Source organism: Triturus cristatus, chromosome 9 (genome assembly GCF_964204655.1).
Source record: "Triturus cristatus chromosome 9, aTriCri1.1, whole genome shotgun sequence".
NCBI lineage: Eukaryota > Metazoa > Chordata > Amphibia > Caudata > Salamandridae > Triturus > Triturus cristatus.
Genome location: NC_140592.1, coordinates 397,662,247 through 397,685,958, shown reverse-complemented (window position 1 = coordinate 397,685,958; position 23,712 = coordinate 397,662,247). Strand labels below are relative to the sequence as shown.

Genomic DNA, 23,712 nt, shown 5'->3' with positions numbered 1-23,712 from the left:
TTGGGGGGTGGGGGCATTGGCATGACCATTCTGGGCTGCCCTACACTAAAATACAAAAATAGTCCCTGTTGCCTAGTACGCTTTCTGCCCAGGGGTAGATCTGGGGCTATTGCCTCACCTACCCCTTAGAGGAGGCAGAAAGATTTCGGTCCCCATTTATGTGTGGTATGGGAATTGCCAAGCCCATTGTGGGCAGTCTCTACACTTCTTTTATAAAAAAAAAAATCTCTATTGTCTAGTGGGTTTTCTGCCCCCTGGGGGACATATCAGGGGTAATAACCTCCATCTGCAAGCAGGGGAGGCAGAATGTCTGTCCCATTTGTGTTAGAGGGGGTTGGAGCATTGGCATGCCCATTCCGGGAAGCCCCTACCTCTACATATTAAAAAAAAAATCCCTGGTGCCTTTTGTGCTTTCTGCCTCCCCCCCCCGGGGGCAGATAGGGGGCTGTTTCCCCATGTGCTTCCTGAGGGGGGGGGGCAGAAAGAATGTGCTATTTTTTTATGGGCAGCCCCCACCCCTAAATTTACATTTAAAAAATATTCCTGTGCCATGTGCGCAGACAGACAGGAGTCGTCCAACGCACATGGGCACTGTTGGGTCGGATGGCTCCCAGCCGTCTGACGCACCGAAGGGGTTAAAATCGAAGCAAAACATGTTTGTAATTATGAAATAACCATACCATTTATTATTGTAAAGGACCTTCTTGTTTCAGGAGACTTATTGATCATTTACCTTATAATTTACTCTTCATTTGTATCCACTTACTTTTTATTTCGGGAGATTTACCCATGACTTACTTTCTCATTTACTCTTCAGTTGCATCCACTTAATTGTAGTGCTCCAAAAATGATAGAAAATAGTTCTAACAAGAACTGCTTTTTTCTTCTTTTTGGTTTGTTGATTTCTTTTTTTTTTCCCAATGAACTGTGGGTCAACTGGATCAACGAAAAACAGAAACAAAAATGCTCCCAACAGGGTACGACCTACCAAAAATAAATAAATAACTACGGATTCTCATGCTGTGCAGGAGAGCTTCTTGGCCCCAAAGGTCCCTCAGGAGTAAAGTGGACTTTTCTCCCAACCAGTAGTGAGCCAAAAGGTACATTTGCAGAGTGGTGAACAAAGGGAGCATGGCCTCTGAAGACCTCTTGGCAATTCTGCTGTGTAGTACTTACTGGAGGTAACAGGAGGTATAGTTGGCCCCAAGGACGTCCTTTCTTCACCACTCTGCAAATACAAATGCACCTTCTGGTGCACTGCTGGTTGGCGGATGAAGTCCCCTTGGCTCTTGAGGGTCCTTGAGGGCCAACTACCCCTCCTGTTACCTCCAGTGAGTTCCACACAGCTGGATTGCTGAGTGGTTGTGGAAGGCCACACCCCTTTCTCCACCACTCTGCAAACGCGCCTCCTGGTGCACTTCTGGTTGAGGGATAAAGTCCACTTTAGCCCTGAGGCCCTCAGGAGTAAAGTGGAATTCATTTCCTAACCAGTCGTGCACCAGGAGGCACATGTGCATAGTGGTGGAAAAAGGGGGCGGGCCTCGCTGACATGCTGTCCTTTTTTTCTTTTTTCATTTCTTAGGGAAGAAGGGCCCTCCCTTCCCAGGGCTGATTCTGGTCCCGGGGACCCCATTCCCCGGGGTGTTGCCTTTTCATTATTTTTTTTTTAATTAATAAATTAGGGGATGGGCCCCTGAGTCTATTTTGGCCCCAACGACCCCATCCCTGGGGAAGAGCTTTTTTTTTCTTGTTGTTGGAGGATGGCCACACTGCCCCCCTACCTGGCCAATTTTGGCCCCGGTGACCCCGTCCTCCAGGGTCTACCCTCCATTTTGGGTGCCCTGGTCCCACCCAGGGCACCCATTGACATTTGTTAGGGGCTGTGGGGGGGGAGTCTCAAGGCCCCCATGGTCCCTGCCTGCTTCCTGCATCCTGCATCAATGCCCCATTATGTGTCTAAGTCTTTACTAAGTACATATTTTTCCCTGCACAGAGCTTTTCATGGACAGACCAGTCTCTTGCCACACACAAGCCCCATTACACTGGGTAAGTCCCTACTATGCAAAGCCTTCGCCCTGTACAGAACTGTTTTGCAGAGGCCACTCTCTCACCACACCCAGGCCCCTACTATGCATATAATTTTCCCTGTACAGAAGTCTTCACGCAGAGGCCAGTCCTTCATCACACCTAAGCCGCATTATGCTGTTGAGCCCCTCCTATCACAGCCTTCACCCTGTATAGAGTTCTTCACAAATAGGCCTCTCTCTCACCACATCCAAGCCCCATTATGTGAAAGACCCTCTACTATGCACAGACTTCACTCTGTAACAAGCTCTCTACTGCAAGGCCAATCCATCAGCATACCCAAGGCTCATTATGTGGGCAGGCCCCTACTGTGCACAGCCTTCACCTGTACAGAGTGCTTCATGCAGACACCAGTCCCACACCACACCCAAGCCCCATTATGTGGCTAAGTCATTCTACAAACAGACTTCGCCCAGTACAAAACTCTTCACGTAGAGGCCAGCCCTTCACTACACCCATGGCCAAGCTTCTACTACGCACAGCTTTGCCTGTTCTTCACGAGAGGCCAGCCCATCAGCACACTGAAGCCCCATTAAATGGCCAATCCTCTATTATGCACGGCCTTCACCCTGTTCAGAGCTCTTCTTGTAGAGCCCAGACCCTCATCAAACGTATGCCCCATTATGTTGACAAGTTCAGACTATGCGCACGCTTCACGCAGAAGCCAGTCTCTCACCACACCCAAGTACCTTTAGTTGGCCAAGCTGCTACTAAATATAGTTTTTGTTCTGTACTGAATATTATATAGATGGCTGACCCATTAATACTTTTTCACATATCCTTTTGAGGGTGAGATCATTCCCTCAACATACCCAAGCCCCGTTCAATGGGTAAGCCCCTAGTTTGTGCAGCCTTTACCCTGTGTTGAGCCCTTTATGAAGGGGTTAATTCCTTAACACACCCAAGCCCCATTACATGTTCCATCAATTACTACAGACTGTCTTTGCCCTATTCAGAGATCTTGACAGAGAGGCCAGTCCTGACTACATCATTACATGACCAAGCCTCTGCTATGGACAGTCTTCAAGCTGTACAGCGCTTTTGATAGAGGGATCAGCCCCTCACCACACCCATGCCCCTACTATGCACAGCCTTCACCCTATACAGAGGTCTTTATGGAGAGGTCAATCACTTCAGACACCAATGCCCGATCAAGCGGGCAAGCTCCTATTATACGCAGCCCACACACTGTACAGAGATCCTTATGGAAAAGCCAGTCCCTCACCGAACCTAAGCCTCATTATATGGGCAGGAAACAATTACACACTGCCTCTTTGGAAGGAGGCCTATCCCTCACCGTACTCAAGACAGATTTCATGGACAACCCCTACTACGCACTGCCTTTGCCCTGTACAGAGGTTGTTATGGAGAGGTCAGTCCCTTACCACACTGAACCCCCAATTGTTTCTGCAATAAAACTATCCTTTAATGCTATATACTCTACGTATATGTATTGTAGAATGCAGTACATGCGGAAAGAGGGAAAAGAAAGAAAGAGAAAAATATATGTCTCTTTGTTGCTAACCTTAGGAGGTGTAGGACTGATACAAATCCATGTCTACAAGTGATTGTAAATATGGATTTGCATCAAAATCACTTTGTAGATGCATGCCCATCCCCATGCAACACCCAAGGAACAACCCCTTGATGAAAAGTAATGCAAGGCAACTACATTGATTAAGTATTGGTAATAAACCAACAGAAACAATTATTTCAGTTGGTTTATAAGTACCAATGTAAATTTTGTATCAGAACTGCATTAAAAAAGGGGATTCAAACCTGACAAAAAAATCTTTATAAATGTATGAAAAATCTATTGCTAGAATTGTTTTGTTATTATTTACACATAGCAGTAGGAGTTTTATATTCTGCTGTAGTAGACTATCAAAATATAGCAATATAAAGACATACACATGACAAACATTACATTTTTCTACTTTTTAAACAAGTAAAGGCTGTTCCGAAAAGAGATATTTTTTGTAACTGTTTTGTTTTTTTGTTTATTTTTTATTGGGTTCAAATTTTTAAAAAAAGAGCACCTAAACTTGGAATGAGGAAAATCCAAATTCTTTTTCTGGCTCTTGAGCTCCTTGATTAATTGGTTGCAGAGAGTGATGCTCAGCTCACCGCTATAAACCACAGTGGAGCACCCCCAGCAGTAAGTAATCATGTCGGCAAATGCTGGTTGAAGATCAGACTGGGGTTGGATGAGTTCTTTAGGCGCTGATACGCCTGGTCCAAATGAGGGTAAGGAATTTGAGATTGAGGCATCACCCTCATGTTGCTGTTGCTCTGCGCGAGCTGTATCAAATGGGTCCATAGCCTGCATGCCTTCATATTTCAATGGTGCCATAGCTATATTTCTTGTCTGACCCCCTCAAAAACTCCTTGCATACGTTGCAAATTATGAATCGTGCTGACATCTGACAGTCCTCTGGAACTGAAAGGGAATTGCTAAATTAAACATCCTTTAATGGCCTAGCAAGAGGTCTCATCCTCTTCTTCCTGGAACTCCTGCATCCTCTCAACCCACAAAAAGTGGCTTAATGCTACTTTGTAAATATAGTGCAGGGCATAGCGCCACCGGAACATCACTACGTTATCCCTTTGTAAATATGCCCCTAAACGTCACAGACTTCTCCATAGGTAATAGGTATACTGATGCATGGCTGTATCTCTTCTCACACTTTCTCCCACCTCCGTCGGTCTGTTTTATGGTCTGGTGGGCCAATTTTTGCTATTGATTTCCGTGATATTACCACAAATATTGCCTGCAGCACACGCAAATGCATACACTCTTTCAAATATTGGAAAGCATATATACAGCATGTCTTTACAAGGTTAAAACAAACCAGATTTTATATGTGGGTCAATTTTTTTTTAACTGCCTGATTCAGTAAGGGGAGACACTTTTATTTTGGTGCCTGGTCCTGTTTTCTGTCCCAGTTCGACCCTCCCTGGTCATTCCTGAATCTAAAAACTCTTCTGGTCCAAAGGCAGTTTATTTATTTATAGTTTGCAATAATTCACAAAGTATCTTTCCTTAGAATGTCCTCCTTCCCACTTCCCTTTCAGCCCAACCAGACATCCTACCTTCTACACACCTACTCTTAAGCATAGAACTCCACTCATCAACTCTCCTGTATCTTCATCAATTTAAGAACTCTAAATATGAATCCCTTTAATATTTGTGATCTGATCTCAGGCTTTAACATCGACCTGCTCTTTATCACTGAAGCGGATGCAGGTCCAATTCAACATGAAACCATACACATAGACTACTTAATCCTCATGGACAAATTCTATAGTAAAGAAGACTGGAGGTATAGTATCATCTACAAAAACTATATGGCGGGAAAATACATGACAATCTGTGCCGTTCCTCATTGTGAATCTCAGCTTGTCTGATATCTTTCTTTACCAGCTTTCACATAGCTGTTCCTCTGTGTCTAACAGCCTCTATGTTATATGTGAATTTGCAGACCTCTTCATAGATTGTCAAACATCTCAGCAATGTCTATACTTGAGGATTTAAGCACATGCTTTGACAAAACAAAATTACCCACAACCAAATTCCTTCCTTCCACCCTGGAATCACCGAAATCTTGTTTGATTACTTTCCGCTCCTACCCATATAACTCTGTACTCTTCATGCAGCTTTTATACCTCCTAAACTCATCACAGTTTCCAGTAGACATCATGCTACATGGCCTGATCATGCTATACATATTTTCTAATTCCACGTATTGTCCATCTCCACTTTATCGTTTGTTTCACGTTAAACAAATCAGTAAGTGGCATTCTAGTCTGTGGTTAATGAACAAATGATCACTCATCCTCCATCTGGCCAAAAGAGCTTGACGCATTTCCAAACCCATCACCCCACGTAAGGAATCTTGGCGTGATTAGGGACAGAAGCCTCTTGCTGATTCCTCAAATGAATCAAACTATAAACTTCTTCTACACAATGAGATCATATGTTGAATTTTCCCTGGGTTTATAAGTCATCCTCAGCTTGCACTTTCACGTCTTGATCATATCAATGAACCTTCAAGTATCCCAGCATGTCAGGCGGACGCTATAGAGAATAAAAGATGTCGCTGTGGGACAACTTCTTAAACTGAATACACAATCTTGCATTTTACCTGCTCTTCATTCTCTTCACCGGCTGCCTGTGGCAAAAGACATCGCCTTCAAAGACAAATGCGAAGCTTATTTTTTGTACCATCCATGGCTCCAGACTTCTGTTGCTTCAGCACAACTCCATACCTACCTTAAACTGGAGGTGTTCACCTAGGATGAGTCCACTTTTGGCCATCCATTATTTACAAAAATCCTACACCGGCGCAAACTCCTCAGTTCAAACGGGCCAAATATGGAGCTAACTCACTGCTAGAAAAAGCATAATTTACAAACGTCTGGAATTCCAGGGAACATTATGCAATTGTTAATTACTTAACAAGAGTAGGTATCTGCATGTATGACTGCATCTATCCTCACACTATTCCTCACCACACCAAATGCCTATGCTTAGCACTGCTTCTGCACCATGTTTAGCACGTCTCCAAACCTCATACGTCTCACGGGGCAGCTACAATATAAGGGGTTCTTATTACAACCAGTGCCATTCTCAGCCATGATTTCAGAAAGGAAGCTCAGGAAAATGCAAATCAGAGCGCTTTGTGGCCCCACCAGGTGAACAAAGCACTTAATAAATGTTACAATATAATACAAAACAAGCATTAAAAATGCAATAGGTCTCGCAATTGTTTTAGTTAGAGCTATTGGCATTGGAAATGACAATGTTTTTTACCTATGTGTTAACAGGAACATTTTGAGAAAATGGGTAGATACTTAGAGGTAAATTTGCAAGATGCTTCCTTAAAAGCTAAAGTAAGAAAAAAAGCTTAGGTACAATCATTACAATGATGACCTTGTGTGTGCCGGTCGGAGGCAGTGGTACGGCGCGAGCACGCACAACCCGCACTCGCCCCCATCACGGGTGCCTATACCATTCCAGTGCTGTCCTTGACAAACCTGTGCGCACACCGGGTGCGAAGCGGCCGCCCCTATCGCCGCATTTACTTTTGCCATACTTTGTAACCTTCAACTGTGTTAGATGTCGCGCCACAATGTGACCACTTGAGGTACCTAGTACCTGCGACAGGGTGAAATAACCATCCGCATGCGGGGAACATTGTCATGAACCTAACCAACAATCTAAATCTGTTTAATTTGCGGTTGGCCAGTGGTAAACGCTAATATCCATACTGTAAAAACGCTGTGTGTTCTGCGCTATCTCATACCTGAGCAACGCAAGTACCTCGGTTTAAACCAACATCGGCCAGGGAGAAACTCGTATTATCTCTCCGTACACCCACACAAACTATATGAATCGGTCTAAGTCGCGGGTGGCAAAAGAGAACAAACATTAATCAATTTTTAGTGCACTCAAAACATCGAAATAAAACCTCAATATAACACCCAGTGGTGCAGACAGCCTTGCCGAAATACTGCCCTGAACACCGCCTGTACAATTTGCCTAAATTTGTGGGCGATATGCAATCAATTATTGTTGGACTAACCGTCCCGTAAGGGAGCGAACCGCAACGTTGTTCTTATGACTGCCACACCATAATCGCTTGAGCTACGTTGTACATGAAACGAAAAAAAAACTTGGTGTAATTAGTCATCAGCATGTGGGCACGAGTAAAACAACCTCATATCTCAAACACTATAAAACGCTTTAAATGGCGGCCTGGAGATTGCTGCTTTCAATGCCGCGCATAAAACAACGGTCCCCCAGCTGCACCACCGAAGGCCTCCATCGAACCAGCCATGGCTCTTCGGCGAGCAGCAGGCCATTCCTATAGGGGGGTCGATTGGAAATATACTGGGGCGTGTGGGGAAGAGGTCCCGACTAACATTACAACAACTTGGCTCTACTCCGGACCCAATGACCGAGACGATGACAGCAGAACCCAACCCAACAGCTAAATGCACGACAAACGACGGCGTGTTCAATGGTTGAACAACCTAACAAAACTGCGTGCCCGGCTGCAAGGGTGGTGGGAAAGAGTGCTTACGGACTGTAACGCCACATGTGAAAGATCCAGTCCGGGTGGGTGGGGCCAAAAGTGGACAGGGTGATAACAAGGAGGGACTAAAAAGCCTCCTTCACAATAGAAAGCCAGCGTTTTGCCTGAACTATGATGCAAGCCAATGGGGAGAAGGGGCGTGGCTTTAAGTCCCCTTCTGAAAGCGTATTAATCACAATAAGCCTCGCAGAGCGAGGAGCGCATGCGCGCTCCAGTGCTAGGTCTGCAAGACCTAAAAAGGACAGTGCTGCCTGAACGGTTGGGTTACTTCCCTTCTGAGAAGGCACACAAGACACTCCAGACACTTTTTGAATTTTTGGGCCTCGTTCCCAGGGACAGTGCGAGGATTCATGAGCCTTTTCTTGTAATTCGGCACCACCTTTAGGTGACATTGTATGGAAGTGCTAACACTGTTTATCAGTGAAGTCTGTTTCATCTCCTTTGGCACAACCACCTACAGAGGTTGTGTGACTTTACAAAGCATGCTTTTACCCCACATGCCCTTACAACACAATTTTTGACACCGACTTGCTGTCGGGTGTGCTGGAGTTTGGAATAGTATAATTTATTATTCCAACTCCAGTCTGTGCAACAGTAGGTAAGGTGTTGGGGTTAAATCCAACACCTTATACCCCCTACAGCAAGCCATTTTCGTTGTAATGGCATGCGCTAATATTAATTGATCTAGGGCTCTAGATGTCATCCTACATCTTGATGATCTAGTCAACTGTAAAAATTCCCTAATTACACAGTAAGATGTTGTAAAGAAAACTAGATGTAACTACTCTGATGACGACAGATGATGTTGTGAATAAAAAACACATCCTTTGAAAAAACACATAAGTTAATTAGTTATGGCTGTGTCAATGCGCTGTAATGGATGCGTTGTAATGGTTGCTTCCCCCTATAGAGCTAAATCTGAACATACCCCTGACACTAAGGGTGACCTGCTGATGATGAATAGTGACTTGCACATAGTTGGTCACTGTAATGGCACAAGGAAGCTAAAAACTACTTAATAGCATGTATGCAACCTAACCTACCAGTGGCTCTGTTTGATTCGAACATTCCATCATTACTTCTGACCTGCCTATATTATTAAAATTCCAACAGTCTAATAGTGGTGTTGGCACGTGATGCTGGGATCTCTGATCTGCATCATATAGTTGGCGATGTTGGTGCACATCGCCTTTCTATGAGAATAATTAACATATACATGTTTAAGTTACTAACTGGGTTTCAGATAAATAAGAACTGCATGGAAAAGATATGACTGTGAATCAGCAAAAATCATAAGTAACCCATTTTCTCCTTCACTAATCAGCCCAAATTTGCCCATGAAATTGTCTCTAGCATGGTCTATATCTTGATGCCAAAGGAAGGAGTGTAAATACTATAATACAATGATGGAATAGAAAGAGATCATTTACTTACCTTTCACAACAGCTCTGAGCTTGAAACTTTCTTAGATGCACATACATTGCATCATTACACCATCTAGTGGCTGGGACCAGAACTTTCTTTAATAGAAATAGAAGTTTTACTTTTGGCAATACCCTAATGCCACAGGTAATAGTAATATATGTTAAAAGCAGTAGTAAGGACACCCAGACGGTACACAGTGAGCTGTGGTACAACAACTCCTGATGAGAAAGGAAGGGGTACAGATCTTAGTCACATACATGTCATAATTGCTTAGTATGTAGTAGTATAAATATCCTGGTGGTATTAAGAGTGCATTGGAGGCTATAAGAAGCTGAATAAATATCCTAGTGTCACAAGAAGCGCTTGCATAAATTGATCTAGGGCTCTAGATGCAATCGTACATCTTGATGATCTAGTCAACTGTAAAAATTCCCTAATTACACAGGAAGATGTATTAAAGAAAAATAGATGTAACTACTCTGATGACGACAGTTGATGTAGGGAATTAAAAACACTCATCCTTTGAAAAAACACATAAGTTAATTAGTTATGGCTGTGTCATTTTTTATGTGAAATAAATATATATATTTCTACGTACACAATACAGGTTTTTGAATTTTTTATCATAAAAAACAGATAAAACAAGACAAACAACAACCCTCACCCACCCCGAACCCCAAAAATGTACAAGTTAACTTAGTCCCGCGTTCTGAGCAACGAAGTAGAAAAGAGAACTTGAGTGTATCTCTGTTCATAAAGTCCCAGAAAAGATTTGAGCGCTCCTCTGATTCAGGTGTCTTTTACTTGGTCCATTCAATCACAGACAGAAGAAAACTGAAAATTCCTTCTTTTTTTTAAATACAATCAGAAAACCTCATCTCTGGCCGATCTGGGTTTAAAATTCAAGTCTTTTTTAATGTGCCAAAGTTCATCTTTTACGAAGAGGCCTGCTTTCTCCCCTTTCATCCAGACGACCCAGAGAGCCGGAAACAGCTTCCAAAAATGTCCATTTGATTTCCTTTTCTCTCCCGGTGTGGTGATCGGCCCCCATCTTGTCTGTTTAGGGACACAGTGCTCGTGAGGTGACAAGAAGGGCGAGGGAGTGAGTTTGGGCAAAAAGGCGAGGTGAGGGTCGGGAGAGGAAAGGGGCAGTGCAGAGGAGCGGGGGAAACCCCTCAGTGCGCGTGAATGTCCATGGCTTGTCCGTTCACAATGGGCTCCCCGGGACTCTGGGCCGACATCATGTGGTGAGGCGAGGGCCCGTTGGGCATCATGACTGCCGTGTGGTGGGGGTGGCCCGGGAGGTAGGAGTGCAGTGAAGGTCCGTGCCGCAGTCCGGCGGGATGAGGGGGCATCTGTGGAGGGGTGTACCCAGCTTGCGTGAAGCCCATGGCCATCGGCCCTGTGGGGTAATCCCCAGGCATACCCGCCATGCCTTGGAAGCCTGCAGCAAACGAGAGGGAGAGAGAGAGAGAAACCGTGAGCGTATGAATCATCGCACCCTCGTGCTAATAATATTGAAAAATGTGTACAACTTCCTCAGCGCTGCCAGCATAAACACGGCCTCCGCCAATACTTTCAAGCGCTTTCAGAGCCAGCTGATATTTTTTCGTCTTTATTTTTAACTGTCAAGGCAATGATCATAATAAAAACAAAGGCAACATCTTGTCTTTATAAAGCTCTGACAGGGGACTGGGCATGAAACGAGTGACTTGATACCATGGCGCGGTTTCGTGGCCAACCCAGATCTCTGTTGACAGTTCTCGCCTAGGACTAGATGTTACAACACACACCCCAAAATCACTCAAAATAAAATGTTAAATCTGGAACCCAAAGTGGTTACTGGGAGAGAACTAGTTCTGTGCTCAGATTCTACGGGCACTTTGGGTGTCTTTGGGTTGGTTGCAAGGTAGGCAGTGGTGGGTTTTTTCTACATGGCGGAGGAGTGTCGCCGCCCCCCATGCTGAGAGCTAGCTGAGGGAGGGATGCATAAAATGATAATAAAACCATTTTATCATCAATTTATTTTACTTTCCGCACTTGAGCCAGCAAGCAAAGTCTGGGCAGGGCGGGGCCATGACGAGAACACAGGGAGGAGTAGTGAACACTGTCTACGGCCAGCCAAGCCGTTATGCACACTTTGATGTCTCTCCACCCAAGCTGTGTTGTGTAGCCAGGTGGAGTAGAGGGGAAGGCTCCTAGGATCTGAGCGAGCATTTAACAAGCCGGCTCAGGCCAATCACGGCGCTGCTCTCTCATTCTGCATTACCAGTATGAGAGCAGTGTCATGATTGGCGTCTAGGAGCCTAGGAGTGTGCACCAGCCCCGGGAAACCGGAGTCTAGCCGGAGTAGAAGAACCCCGAGACGGCAGTGGCAGGTAAGTGCTTTTGATGTTGTTATTTAATCCCTCCTCCCACACCTCCCCACCTCCTGCTCTACCACTTGTTTCACTTCAGCTCGTTGTCTCTACGACCAAAGAAGATTTCACCTCGGCTCTCTGGGAGAAGGCATTTACCTGGCTCACCAGGAGAAGGGTTCAGCCTGAGTCTCTGGCAGAAAGAATTCACCATTGCATTTGGGCAGAAGGAATTCACCTTGGCTTTCTGGGAAAAGAGATTCACCTTGGCTCTCTGGGAGAATGATTTAGACTGGTTTCACATAAGACAAAATTCATCTAGGCTCTCTGGCAGAAGGAATTCACTGTAGAACTCTGGGAGAAGAGACGCACCTTGGCTCTTGGAGAAAGGTTAACCCTGGTTCCACAGGAGATGGAATTTGCCTGGCCTCTGTGGCAGAAGGGATTTACCTTAGTACAATGGGAGAAGGGATTCAGTTTGGCTCTCTGGGAGAAGAGATGCACCATGGCTCTCTGGGAAGAGACATTCACCTGGCTCTCCATGAGAAGGGTTCATCATGACTCTCCGGAATAGGGTTCACCTGGTCACCCTGGGATAAGGGATTCTCCATAGCACTCTGGGAGGAGGAAGTTATGTTGGATCTTTGGCAGAAGGGATTCACCTTGCTCCCCTGGCTCTCCAAGAATAGAAGTTCACATGGGTTATCTGGCCTAAGGGTTCCACCACTGCTTCCTCGGAGGAGGAATTCATCTTGGCTCTCTGGAACAATGGATTCACCTTGTCTCTGTGGGAGAAGGGATCTGTCTTTTTTCTCTAGGGAAAGAGATTCAAGTGGCTCTCCAGGAGTAGATTCACCCTGGCTTTCCAAGAGAATGCTTCTCCCTGACTCTCCAGAAGGATTTCACCTAGGCTCTGTGAGGCAAGGGATTCACACAGCTACTCAGGAGAAAGAGTTCACCATGGCTATCCAGGACAAGAGATCCAAATGGCTTTCCAAGAGAAGGGATTCACTTTGGCATTTGAGAAAGGGATTCACTTTGCCTATCATAAATCTTCACTGTGTGTACTTTGGTAAATTAATATCACACAATTGTGCTATTATGCCAATTAATGAAAGCAGAAAAGATCCTAGCTTGTGTGTATTGTACTAGATATTACACCCCCCCCCCATGACCAGTGATACTCTTGAGTCTCAAACTGAGTTTTTAACCTAACAGAAACTCGAAAATGATAATACATACTCATGGAAATCATTTACTGATTGAACATATCTATGGAAAGGTGCAAAGGGATAACATTATCTATTGTTATTGCTCAATTGAATGTATAATTTGGCCACCAAACAATATTAGCATTTCATTGTGTAGACCAAACCAAAGGAAATGCCCAGCGAACAAGAACTATTCTCCATCTCAATTTACACAATTCATCTCCATGAATTTTCACCGCACACTCATGGCATGTGCACAGCACCAGTACCGGAATTCTGGGAGCCTCAGGAATATTGTTATTTTATGCATGTATTTATCGAAAGCATTTCTATAGTGCTAACTTGGGCAGCAGAGTGCTTTACGGTAACAATAGTAAGAATGACAATTCATATGGGATAGACCGAACACTTTAGGGTTACTCCATCACAAACGTGACGAATATCCCATCCGCCCTATAACGAGTTACATTATGTTCTATTGGATATAATGGAACTCGTAATTAGGTGGATGGGATATCAGTCACGTTTGTGATGGAGTAACCCGTCCGCCAAACTCGTAATCAGGCCATACGTGTGCAGCTAGAACAGAGACACAAAATAAACTTTAAGGTGAACTTGGGAGAGGTGAATTTTTAGATTGTTCCAAATGGAAAATTAGATTTTAGAGATTGAAAGAGAGTTATGGAGGGATAAGAGTACTGAATGTCCTAGAGTAAAAGACGATCTATGTGCTCTCTGTATACAGGTGCACCCGCAGCATTATGGATCAGGCAGTCAATCAATACCATTAGTTATTGGCCCTCAACAGTCTCATGTACCCAAACTGATATATTGCCTCTAAGCTTGAGGTTAGAGTTCAGAGTAAATGTGGTCTTGGGTTGGTGTTGAACATCACTTTACACATTCGTATGTGAACTATAACTTTGCAGCATCTTAAAGGGTCTTATGGGGGATTCATAATCCTGTCAGCTCACCTGCTGAGGTCTGGGAGCAAGTAGCCGCTATTCTGTGGGCGAACTGGTTCCTAGGCAAATGGGGGCAGCCCTGATTGATGAGGGCTTTTGAACAGACAGCAGGACTGAGGCAAAGTCACCTCAAACTAACATAAAACTTACTATGCTTACCACCACAAGCTTTAGTTAGGGTTTAAGAGAACATATTTTTGATCTCCCTATGGGATTTTCGGCCTAAATGGAGATCCCCTTGTCTGAGTAATTAAAGTTCAGTAGGGGGGTACAACTTCGTTCAGGATCACAAGCTCTGCCAGCTATAATAAACCCATTCTTTTTTTACTCAGGGACATTTCACATAAAGGACCTGGGAAAATCCTTTGGTGCGGCACACTCATAGGAGTTTTGTTCTAAGGTTAACATTTAAGAAGCAATTCTGTGGAAGGAAAACATGTTGTCTTTGAGTTTTGTGCTCAGCTGCAAAGGAACTGAAGAGAAGGAAATGAGTAGATAAAGGCCACTTTTGCTGCAGCCACTACTAGACGGCGGAGTTGTGCAAAGCATGTGAATCTAGGAGAGAGATTTAATGCTGCAAGAATACCACTTTTGGTGCAGTTCTTGGGCATGGGACAAATAGTCAGCTGCTAAGAGTGTCGCCAGCAGGGGACACTAGACTGCCCATGCAAACAGCAAAGGCTTCGATCAGGTTTGACGTGGAGGTGAAGCTGCTGCTGGAAAAGGACCCCTTGGCAGCAAAGCAGTGCTTGAAATGGAAAAATAGAAGTGCGGGTACTCTGTACCAGGGTACCTGCTTGCTTCTGAGAAGTGGCAGTGCTCTCCAATTGAAAGTATTAAGTCTCTCTTGAGAAGTGCAGGAACTCTTCCTCTCAAAATATAAATAGTGCTGTTAATCAGTACCAGCTAATTTAACCCCTTCGCCGCGGCGCGAATTCCGCCGCGGCGCTGGGGGTTTTTTTGGTGAGCGCGGCGCCGCTGTGCTCATGACGGAACCACGCCGTCATGAGTCACGGGCGAGCTGTGCTCATGACGGAGTGGTTCCGTCACGGCGCCGCCCACTTACGTTACACGCCCGCACAGGCGGGGAAAAGGCGCCGCGTGGGCGGAGCAGCCGCCAACGGCCGCAGCATGACGGAACCACTCCGTCATGAGCACAGCGCGACCGTGGCTCATGACGGAGTGGTTCCATCATGAGCAGGGAAGGGGTTAAACCACTGATCAAGAGGTAAATCCTTGCACTCTCTCTGTACAAAAACCTCCCCCGGGGCCTTAACATCAAGGGAGTTTATTGGCAGGATCATTTACATCAAGACTTCAGTCAGCTGACCATAAACGAGTTTCTCGCCTTCCCTGACTATACCTCTTCAGCACCTCCATGGAGAGACAGCTATGTCCCAGGTTAGCAAAAAAAAAAAGATTCATCATGGTCCATTTTAACATGCCTAAAGGCACAATTGGACAATAAGGTTTTATTTCAATATACTGGTTTATTTCCTTCTATGCAGAGTATTTTGTTCAATGCACGTTTGACCACAAGGTAGCTCAGTGAGTTGATGTTACCTGTTGACATATTAATGTGATCTCTTTACGTTGCAAAAACAAACCTAGCGCACACTGCTATAATTTCCTAAAGCAGTAAATTAGGCACTGTCAAAAGGAGTTATAGACATTGCTTATAACGACCCTGGAGGGGTATAAAGCACAGTATAAAAATAGGTTATTATTAATTAGCTGCGCTGTATGTGCAACAAGATTTTTTTTCACAGCACTTGCTTATAAAATCTTGGCAATGCCCACAGATTCTGTATGTCCCCACAGCCTACAAGTGCCGCTCTGGCACACACTGCTTTTTCATATGCTGTACGTCTGGCGAGCTGCTAATGTTGTGGAAACTGTGATTTTCCAAAAGCAGGGGTGGGAAAGAGAAAGAAATTAAAGGCACAGGCCTCAAAGCGACACTTGGAAATGGAGCTTTGCGGCCCCCATTATGGAAGCCTTTTCGCTTTTTGATGGGGTTTATAAAACCTTCCTCTCTCTCGGGCTATCTCTGATCCCTCCTCGGTCTTCTCACTCCCTCCCTTTGCTCTATCACTCCTCTGAGCGCCTCAGTTCACTTTTCAGAGCCTTCCTCTTCACGCTCACACAAACTTGCCCTATCTCACTGTTTATTTCTCCTTTTTGAGACTCACTCTGTGTAAATCTCTCATTGTCTTTTTTTTGTTGCTTTTGACGCTCCCTTTTAGCATTCTTTTCTCTCTAGCCCCCACTTCCACATCCTAATAATTCCCCACTCTCTCCAGAATTTCCTTTGCGTGGTGTTTTGTATTTTCTGGATCCTCCCCTCTGCACCTCCTCACCCCACGGGTCTCTGGTGATAGGTGCGGGGCAGCCATTTGCTGGTCGTTAGTCTAGAACCCTATATCTGTTCCATCCACTGCATTGTGTTCTTGGGCACCACTTGGGATATGAATCCTGCCTACTCACCTCCCAGTCTCAACTTTGCCCTTCCCTGTCGTGACAGCTGAGGGAAAGGGCCTGCACTCTCAAGCGCCATTCCTCGCGATATCCACGCTGACTGTGCAAAAAAACATTACGTTGCTGCAGCACGCGACAGAGGAAGGTGGAAGAGACACAGAGACCCTCCCAGGATATTGGGGCGATGCCAGCCTACCTCAGATTATGTACTATCTACACAATAGACACATTTTCAGGGTGAGATGCGAGAACCCCACCATTAGGTTTCTAGCTGCCCTTTTTTCAGTTAGGCTTTGGTTTTTGCTATGTTGAGGTGAGAGGAAACAATGTCAGTGCACAAAGTACTACACCGTGTTCTGCTCACTGCAATGCCAAGTATGGGGAGGGCAGGGCCTGTGAGAAACCAGTCAGAGGCATTTTGGCGGGAAAAGCAATGTTATTAGGTGATGTGAGGAAAACGTTTGGCTATCACTAGAAACCTTTTCCAACAGGATGAGTGGGGTCAAAGGAGTCTGGGGGTTAAAGAGTTAAGAGGCTGGCGCAAAAAAGTTTCCAGGACAACAAAGGAGGGTGAAGCCATTCATTGCAATCTCGAGAGATATAAATACATGGTTACGCCTCTGTGTTAACCATGTAAAACCCTCCTGAGCCTGCCAGCTGTTATAACTGAATACTATTTTATTTAGTGTGAAATGAGCCACATCTAACTCACAAAATCCTAGGAGATTTTGGGTGGCCTTCCTGGAAGGTACCAGAAGCTTGCCTACGCACAGCAGCCAATCAGGAAGAGGCTGAACTCCAAACCTTGGCATGGGTAGTTCTTCCCTCCCTCCTCACGGCCCATCCAGCTAGGATGTGTGTCTCTTAAAAAAGGACTCTGGCGGCGAAAGAGAGGGACAGGAACGAGGGAGCACGGGGTTAGAGAGGGAAAGAAAGCTTTAAACCGCTTCTTTGTAGTCGGGGCCTGGCCTAGCGGAGGCTTGCTGACCCATACTAAATAGCAGCCTGGCAGTGGAGAAATCTGCATACCTATGCAGTCACTTTGATTAGATGTGCTGGCAGTGACTGCGTATTTAACCGAGCTTCTATCAATTAGCCCTTCCTGGGGGCTCCAGACCCCTCATCTGTGGCTAATGTTCAACGCTCTTTTCCATTGATTCCCTAATTTACTTCTATTCACGCTGCTTAGCCACAGCTCCGGGGACTCCGCTGAGCCCAGAGCCCGGCTGGCCGCATGTAGCTAGGCAGCACAGCATCCGTCTCCCCCCGCCCCTCCGCCAGCAAAGCCCGCTTCCATCCGGAGATTAGAGACCAGGCCATTTGGGGGTGGAGGCGCTCTCCTTGGACCGTTCCCACCCCCATCTTACCTTTGTAGGGGACAGCCAATCCCTGCGTGATCAGCGTCACAGCAAGGGTGCCAAGGGCCCTTGCGCAACTGGGGAAATTGGGCCCCGTCCCCTGGATGCACAGTAAAATACAGCCGCAATTTAGGTGCAATGAGTTGCTAACATCCACAGGCATCGGTGCCACTGCACCTGCTGCACAATTGATAGCCATGACCTTGTGCGGGTTTCAGCGCCTGTCGACATAGCACTGCTTAGTAGCAGAGCGTATCCACGCTGTGGCAGACGTTTTCTGGGGGGTGACTCTGTTCCATAGGATGCCCGTGTGCACACATTCCTCAGTGTCGTTTGTCAACAGTGCTTTAAATAGGCAGGTACTGTCCGGTACTGAGTACCTGCACTTCTTTCATTTGAAAGGGAGAGCACCAGCACTTCTCATCACCAGTGCAATCAGGGGCAGCTCCTCTACTAAGGTGGAGGATCGTCGCCTCACAAGAAAAAAGAAATGATAATAATGCCATGTTACTATCATTTTACTTTTCCCTAGTGGCTCTGTAGGTGCAGGGCTGGGCTGCCAACAGAGCAGGGGAGAAGTGGTAGGCATTCTCCAAGTGCGTATGCTTGTTTGGCCGGCTGTCTCGGGACAGCCACAAAGTCATGCTCACTTTGCCAGCCTGGGTGGAGAACATGCACAGGCCTCCAGTCCCCCTCTGAGCATGCTATCCGCAGCGTCGTGATTGGCTAGAGGAGTCTGAAGCCTAGGTGCTTCCTGTTCCTGCGTCGTGGCAAGAAGGACGGAGGAGATGTGGCCCCCGGTAAGGTAAGTTTACATTTTTTACCCTGTCTTTTTTTTCTTTCAACCGCCCCTAACCATCCCCCCCCCCTCCCCCGCACTGCTATCCTATTGCAGCTGTAACAGTGCAATTCCTTTAATGGGAGAGTACCGACACTCATGAGGAGAAAACAGCTACTCTGAGTAGTGAGTACCTGGACTTCAATATGTTTGTAGATGTGTCAACTTATGTATGGAGAAAGAGGTTTATTAATTACTGTTGATGTTTTTGGCCACGAAAACAGAAGCAAATAGTCATTCACACTGTGGTTGGTTTTCAGCTGTTTCGAAAGCGCTAAATTAATCAGGACCTTATTCAGTGCTTAAAAACAGAAGACGGCTAAGAACGCCATAACATTGGCCAGGACAGTAAAACAGCGAGTTTTCATTGTTTTTCGGAAAGAGAGACAATATTTAGGATGTGGCTGATAGTAACATAGTCTCAGAAAAGAAGACAATCTAACTCGGAGCATGGAAAAGGTACAAGGCATCCCCTTTTGCCTTTCAGTGGAAGGTCTACTTTAAACATTTCTGCCAAGGCGAGAAGGCTGAAAGCTGGTCAGAGTTAGGAATACAGAGCTTTATTTTGTCTTTAAGCTACAAAGGCTTATTTCTAAATACATGTGATGTATAGTTCCTTAGGCAACATGTGCACAGGCTGGGAGTCGGAGGCAACTTAGAGAACTGGAATGGTGGTCCTAGAATGTTAGCAACTTTGCAAGCTGCAAATGGATATGATGTGACTGTATGGGGGGGCATTGCAGTAGAGTAGCCGTAATTGATTAAGATGCCAAGAGCGCCCATCAGTGTGTGAGAAGAAAGCTCGTATTTTCCTGATGGTTCTTTGCTGAAAGTTTCACATCTTGTGCGTGCTGTCAATTTGATCACTTGGAGAAAGTTTTTCACCAAACACGATGCCATCGTTTGTAGCCAAATTCCTTGAGAAACTAGTTTGCCCCTCTATTAGTGGTGAGATTTTGATTTAATTGTTTTTTAGTTTGAAGAGTTCGTCCCCTACAGAAGTAGTTCAGTGTTAATATATAATTGCTCTGGGACAATGAATGAGAAGGATGAAAGAGTTTCTGTAGTTCATCAACTGCCTTTTCAAGCATTTAACATTGGGACATTTGTTTGGCTCTGTAAATTATATATATATATATATATATATATATATATATATATATATATATATATATATATATATATATAGGGACTTTTATCAAGAACGTTGATTGCAATTTTCAAGGCAATATATGTAATATGTGGCATAACAGTCAGGGTGGATGTTTGGTGTAATGACTGAAGCGGATGTTGTGCTGGTTTTAAAGCATTTAGAATATTGCAAATCGCGTCCATGTTTAATGAGTCTAATTGGAAGTTAGCATTTCATTCAATGTTGATATTGACGGGATGAGCAAATGTTAGTGGCGAGAGACCATCATAGCTGGAAAGCCGCTCCGATTAGGTTTCTCTTGGACAGAAGGAGCTGAGGTATTCTACTGTAGACTTCAGAATAGGAATGAACTGGGAAATTTAGACAGGCACATTGAGGGGAGTCTTAGAACAACTTGAACAAGTTTTTTTAAGAGTGGGATATTCGATTTGTGAATTGAACCAGGTGTGTATGAACGTGCGAGCTTATGAGAGTTGGTCAGGGTAGATTTTAGTTTGATTAATCGGTGATGCTTTACATTTTTCTTCCCCAATTGTCTACTTTTCATAAGAGTTTTGCAAGTTTTAAGAGTGAACCTGCAAATTGTTTTCAATCTTTTCTGACTTAGTGGTTTTGATGATGCTGATTGGCCATGACAAGGCCTGACGTAAGCCTAGGAGTGCTTTCCGGGATTGGGGTGAATAGCAAAGATCTGTTTTAGTAATGGAATCGCACCTACTTAGCAATTTTACAAACTGCTGTGGGTACGTTATGGGTAGTAAGAAACTGTGTAGTCCTAATGAGCGAGAAAGGCAGAAGACCTCAAAGACAGAGGTATGTGCAAGGTGTTGGTGTTCTCATTGATCAAGTACATTGCCAAACTGGGAGGTTGATTGTTTGCTATTGCATCATATGGCCCATCTGATGCGTCACAAGATGTAAGTCATCAAAGATGTTGTCTTTCTGGAACATTAGTAGAGTCTGTCAAGCTGCAGACATTTCCCTACAGAGTAAATAATCAAGGAACAAGGATGGCATCTGGTTTAGGTAAAAGTGGGTAGTTTGTTTGGATCCTTAGGTTAGTAGCAAAATCCTTTTCTCAAAAGGAGAGACCAAGAAGGAGTTATACTCATTGATTTTCAATGCAGCTTAAGGGTGGTGTACTGCTAGAGACCCCCGAAATATTAGACATGGCAGGTGTTTTACATGTGGAAGAGGCAAATTGGAAGGTGCTTTGGAAATGTATGCATCCCCACACAGAGAAACTACAATACATTTTCTGTGTTTTTTGGGATGGGTAGGGCCATCAGACCTAGTTCAGACATTTCAGTTATGTGGGATTGGCCCACAGTGGAGGTGCCAGTGAGCTTATTCATTTTCAAGAACACAAACCTTTCACATGAGTTCAGGAGAGTTGCTGGATCAAAAACCCCATCAAACCAGTTTACCTTTATTAGATAAGGAGGCAGAAGAACCCCTCAAGCACATCCTTTAAGATCTTACTATGCGACTGCAGACATTTTTCATAAGCCAAAGAATTGTCTATTTTTCTGTAGTATTTCTTTTGCTTGCACATTGGGAATGCACAGCAATTGGGTTTTTGCAACAAGTGAGGCCCATAAAAATAGTAGCACATATTTTTGGGGGTTCTCCTAAGCCATGCTGGATAGCAGGGCTACCACTGTTTACGGGACCCAACCGAACATTTAATATCAGAATGACAGACAATATATCCGTCTTGCATGCCCAGTTCTTTGCCTGGTCCAACAGCACATGCTTTACTTAGTCAACATATTATTATTACTCAACTCTGTCCCAGGCCTTCTTATTCCCACCATCTCCTACACATGCAGAACCCATAGACCTTTTGACAACACAGAGAGCCTGCTTTGACCTTCACATCCATAATTCCCTTGGGGAGATGGACAGGCAGCACCGAAGTGCGGGCGGACGTGAGCCAATGAGAAAGGGAGTGGGAAAAGGAATGGAATGGAAAGAGCTGGCATGAGCACAAACATTACTTTCCAAAAGACCATAAAAGGAAGACATGGTGGAGGTACTTACATCCCCCAGCGTCAGTGACGAGGTGGGGGCATTACAAATAGTGCCACTGCCCCTCCATTGCCATTGCCATTCCCAATCCTCCCATGGCGCCTAGGAGGAAGATACACAACTAAGACCAGGCTTCCGGAAAGAAAAGCGCGTTATCATTGCCTGCCATGCACAGATCGCCAAGAACTGGCCTCCCCTGTAACTCAGGCTATGCCTCAAAAAAGAGGATACTGAAAGGAAGCGTCAAGAGATATGAAAGCAAGTGGCCCCGGCTTCAGAAACCCTTGATCCAGGTTAAAAAAGAGCAATATTTATCCGACCTCAATCCAGTTCTTTACAGTACAATACATCACTCCCACAGCAGATGACATTGCTGTTTACGGTACATGAAAGAATTGATGACAACACCATTGTGCAATGCTATGTTGGGCTTTCACCCTGTTGTAGTTTCAGTATTTTCAGTACAATGAGATGTAAGTTACCCTTGGAATTCCAAGCAGAACTGGGTGTTCAAGAGAGAGTGCCCCAAAAATCAGCTCAAAGATGTATTTCCTGCTATCCGGGATTGCCCGGTTCAAAACCCCTCCCCCAGGTGTAAGCCGGTAGGTACCAACAGGGAACGGCTGGAAACCTACAGTCTACAACATCTTGGGTATCATCTGAGGGTAGAAAGAGCAGAAGAGGAACAGAACGCAACATGTTCTGCATTCAGAATTTTTCATGTTTTTTAAAGACTTATGAATGACTGTGGGTAGCAAGAGAGGGAAGGGTGTGTGAAGAAGTTGTGCGATTTTTATTTTTGCTTCACAGACGATTTACATACTCTGCTGTCTTTTAGTGGCCATCGGAAGATGACCCCCTCCCTCCAAGTATTCCCATTTCGCATGTTTTTCATCCTTCTACACACAGAACTACACTCGAGTTGTGCGCTTTAGCATGCTTATGTGTTGTGTGGCGCAATTATAAGTAGCATGCATGGAGAAAACATCTGGCTATTTTACCTGCCGGGCGGATCCCCATGTGCTGCTGGCCGTCCATGACATATCCTCCCATCGGCTGGCCCTCCGGGCTGTAAGGTGCTCCCTGCCCTACTTAAAAGACAAGTGAGCATTAAGAGCACGTGCCAACAATGAGGATGAAAGCAAAAGTTGAGTACAAAAGCAGCTGTTACCTTACATGCAGGCGTTTCTAAAGTAAGCAGGACGTCAATACGCCACCATATGCTAAGAACTGAGGGTTAGGCTGGAGGACAATGGTGCTGGGAACACAGACTGGCATTTGGAGCACAGGCAGGAGATGAGAACACAGGCTATGTGTTGAGGATTGAGGCGTGGTTGAGAATACAAAGATAGCACAGGAAAACGGGGAACAACCTTTACAACGCAACTATTACAACGCACTACACTTACAACGCAATTTTTACAACGCAACATCCACTACAACGCATTCCATTACATCGCATGACACTACAACGCATTTTTAAAAACTACCTTTACAACGCATTCCATTACATCGCATACTACCTTTACAACGCATACCATTACAACGCATAATATTACATTAAAACCCCTACACTATCCAACACTTACCCTACTGTTGCACCCCCTGGAGTTAGAATAGTAATTTTTACCCCCATACTATCCAACACTTACCCTACTGTTGCACCCCCTGGAGTTAGAATAATAATTTGTACCCCTATACTATCCAACACTT

General features: G+C 45.0%; 1 protein-coding gene across 8 annotated transcripts in view; it reads right to left on the bottom strand.

Moving 5' to 3' along the window:
• Nucleotides 1-10,214: 10,214 nt before the first annotated feature.
• The window catches only part of LOC146798028 (homeobox protein meis3), a 128,640-nt gene continuing 115,142 nt past the window's right edge, over nt 10,215-23,712 (bottom strand). For 2 of the 8 annotated variants that reach the window (XM_085625261.1, XM_085625263.1), the window contains exons 11-13: nt 23,001-23,087; nt 22,012-22,101; nt 10,215-11,052 (exon numbers count right to left, since the gene is read on the bottom strand). In XM_085625261.1, coding sequence (XP_085481387.1) covers nt 22,043-22,101; nt 23,001-23,087 — 146 coding nt within the window. In that variant the 3' untranslated portion in view covers nt 10,215-11,052; nt 22,012-22,042. Of the gene's footprint in view, nt 11,053-22,011; nt 22,102-23,000; nt 23,091-23,712 lie in introns of all 8 variants that reach the window. The other 6 variants (XM_085625260.1, XM_085625262.1, XM_085625257.1 and 3 more) reach the window with 3 other exon arrangements.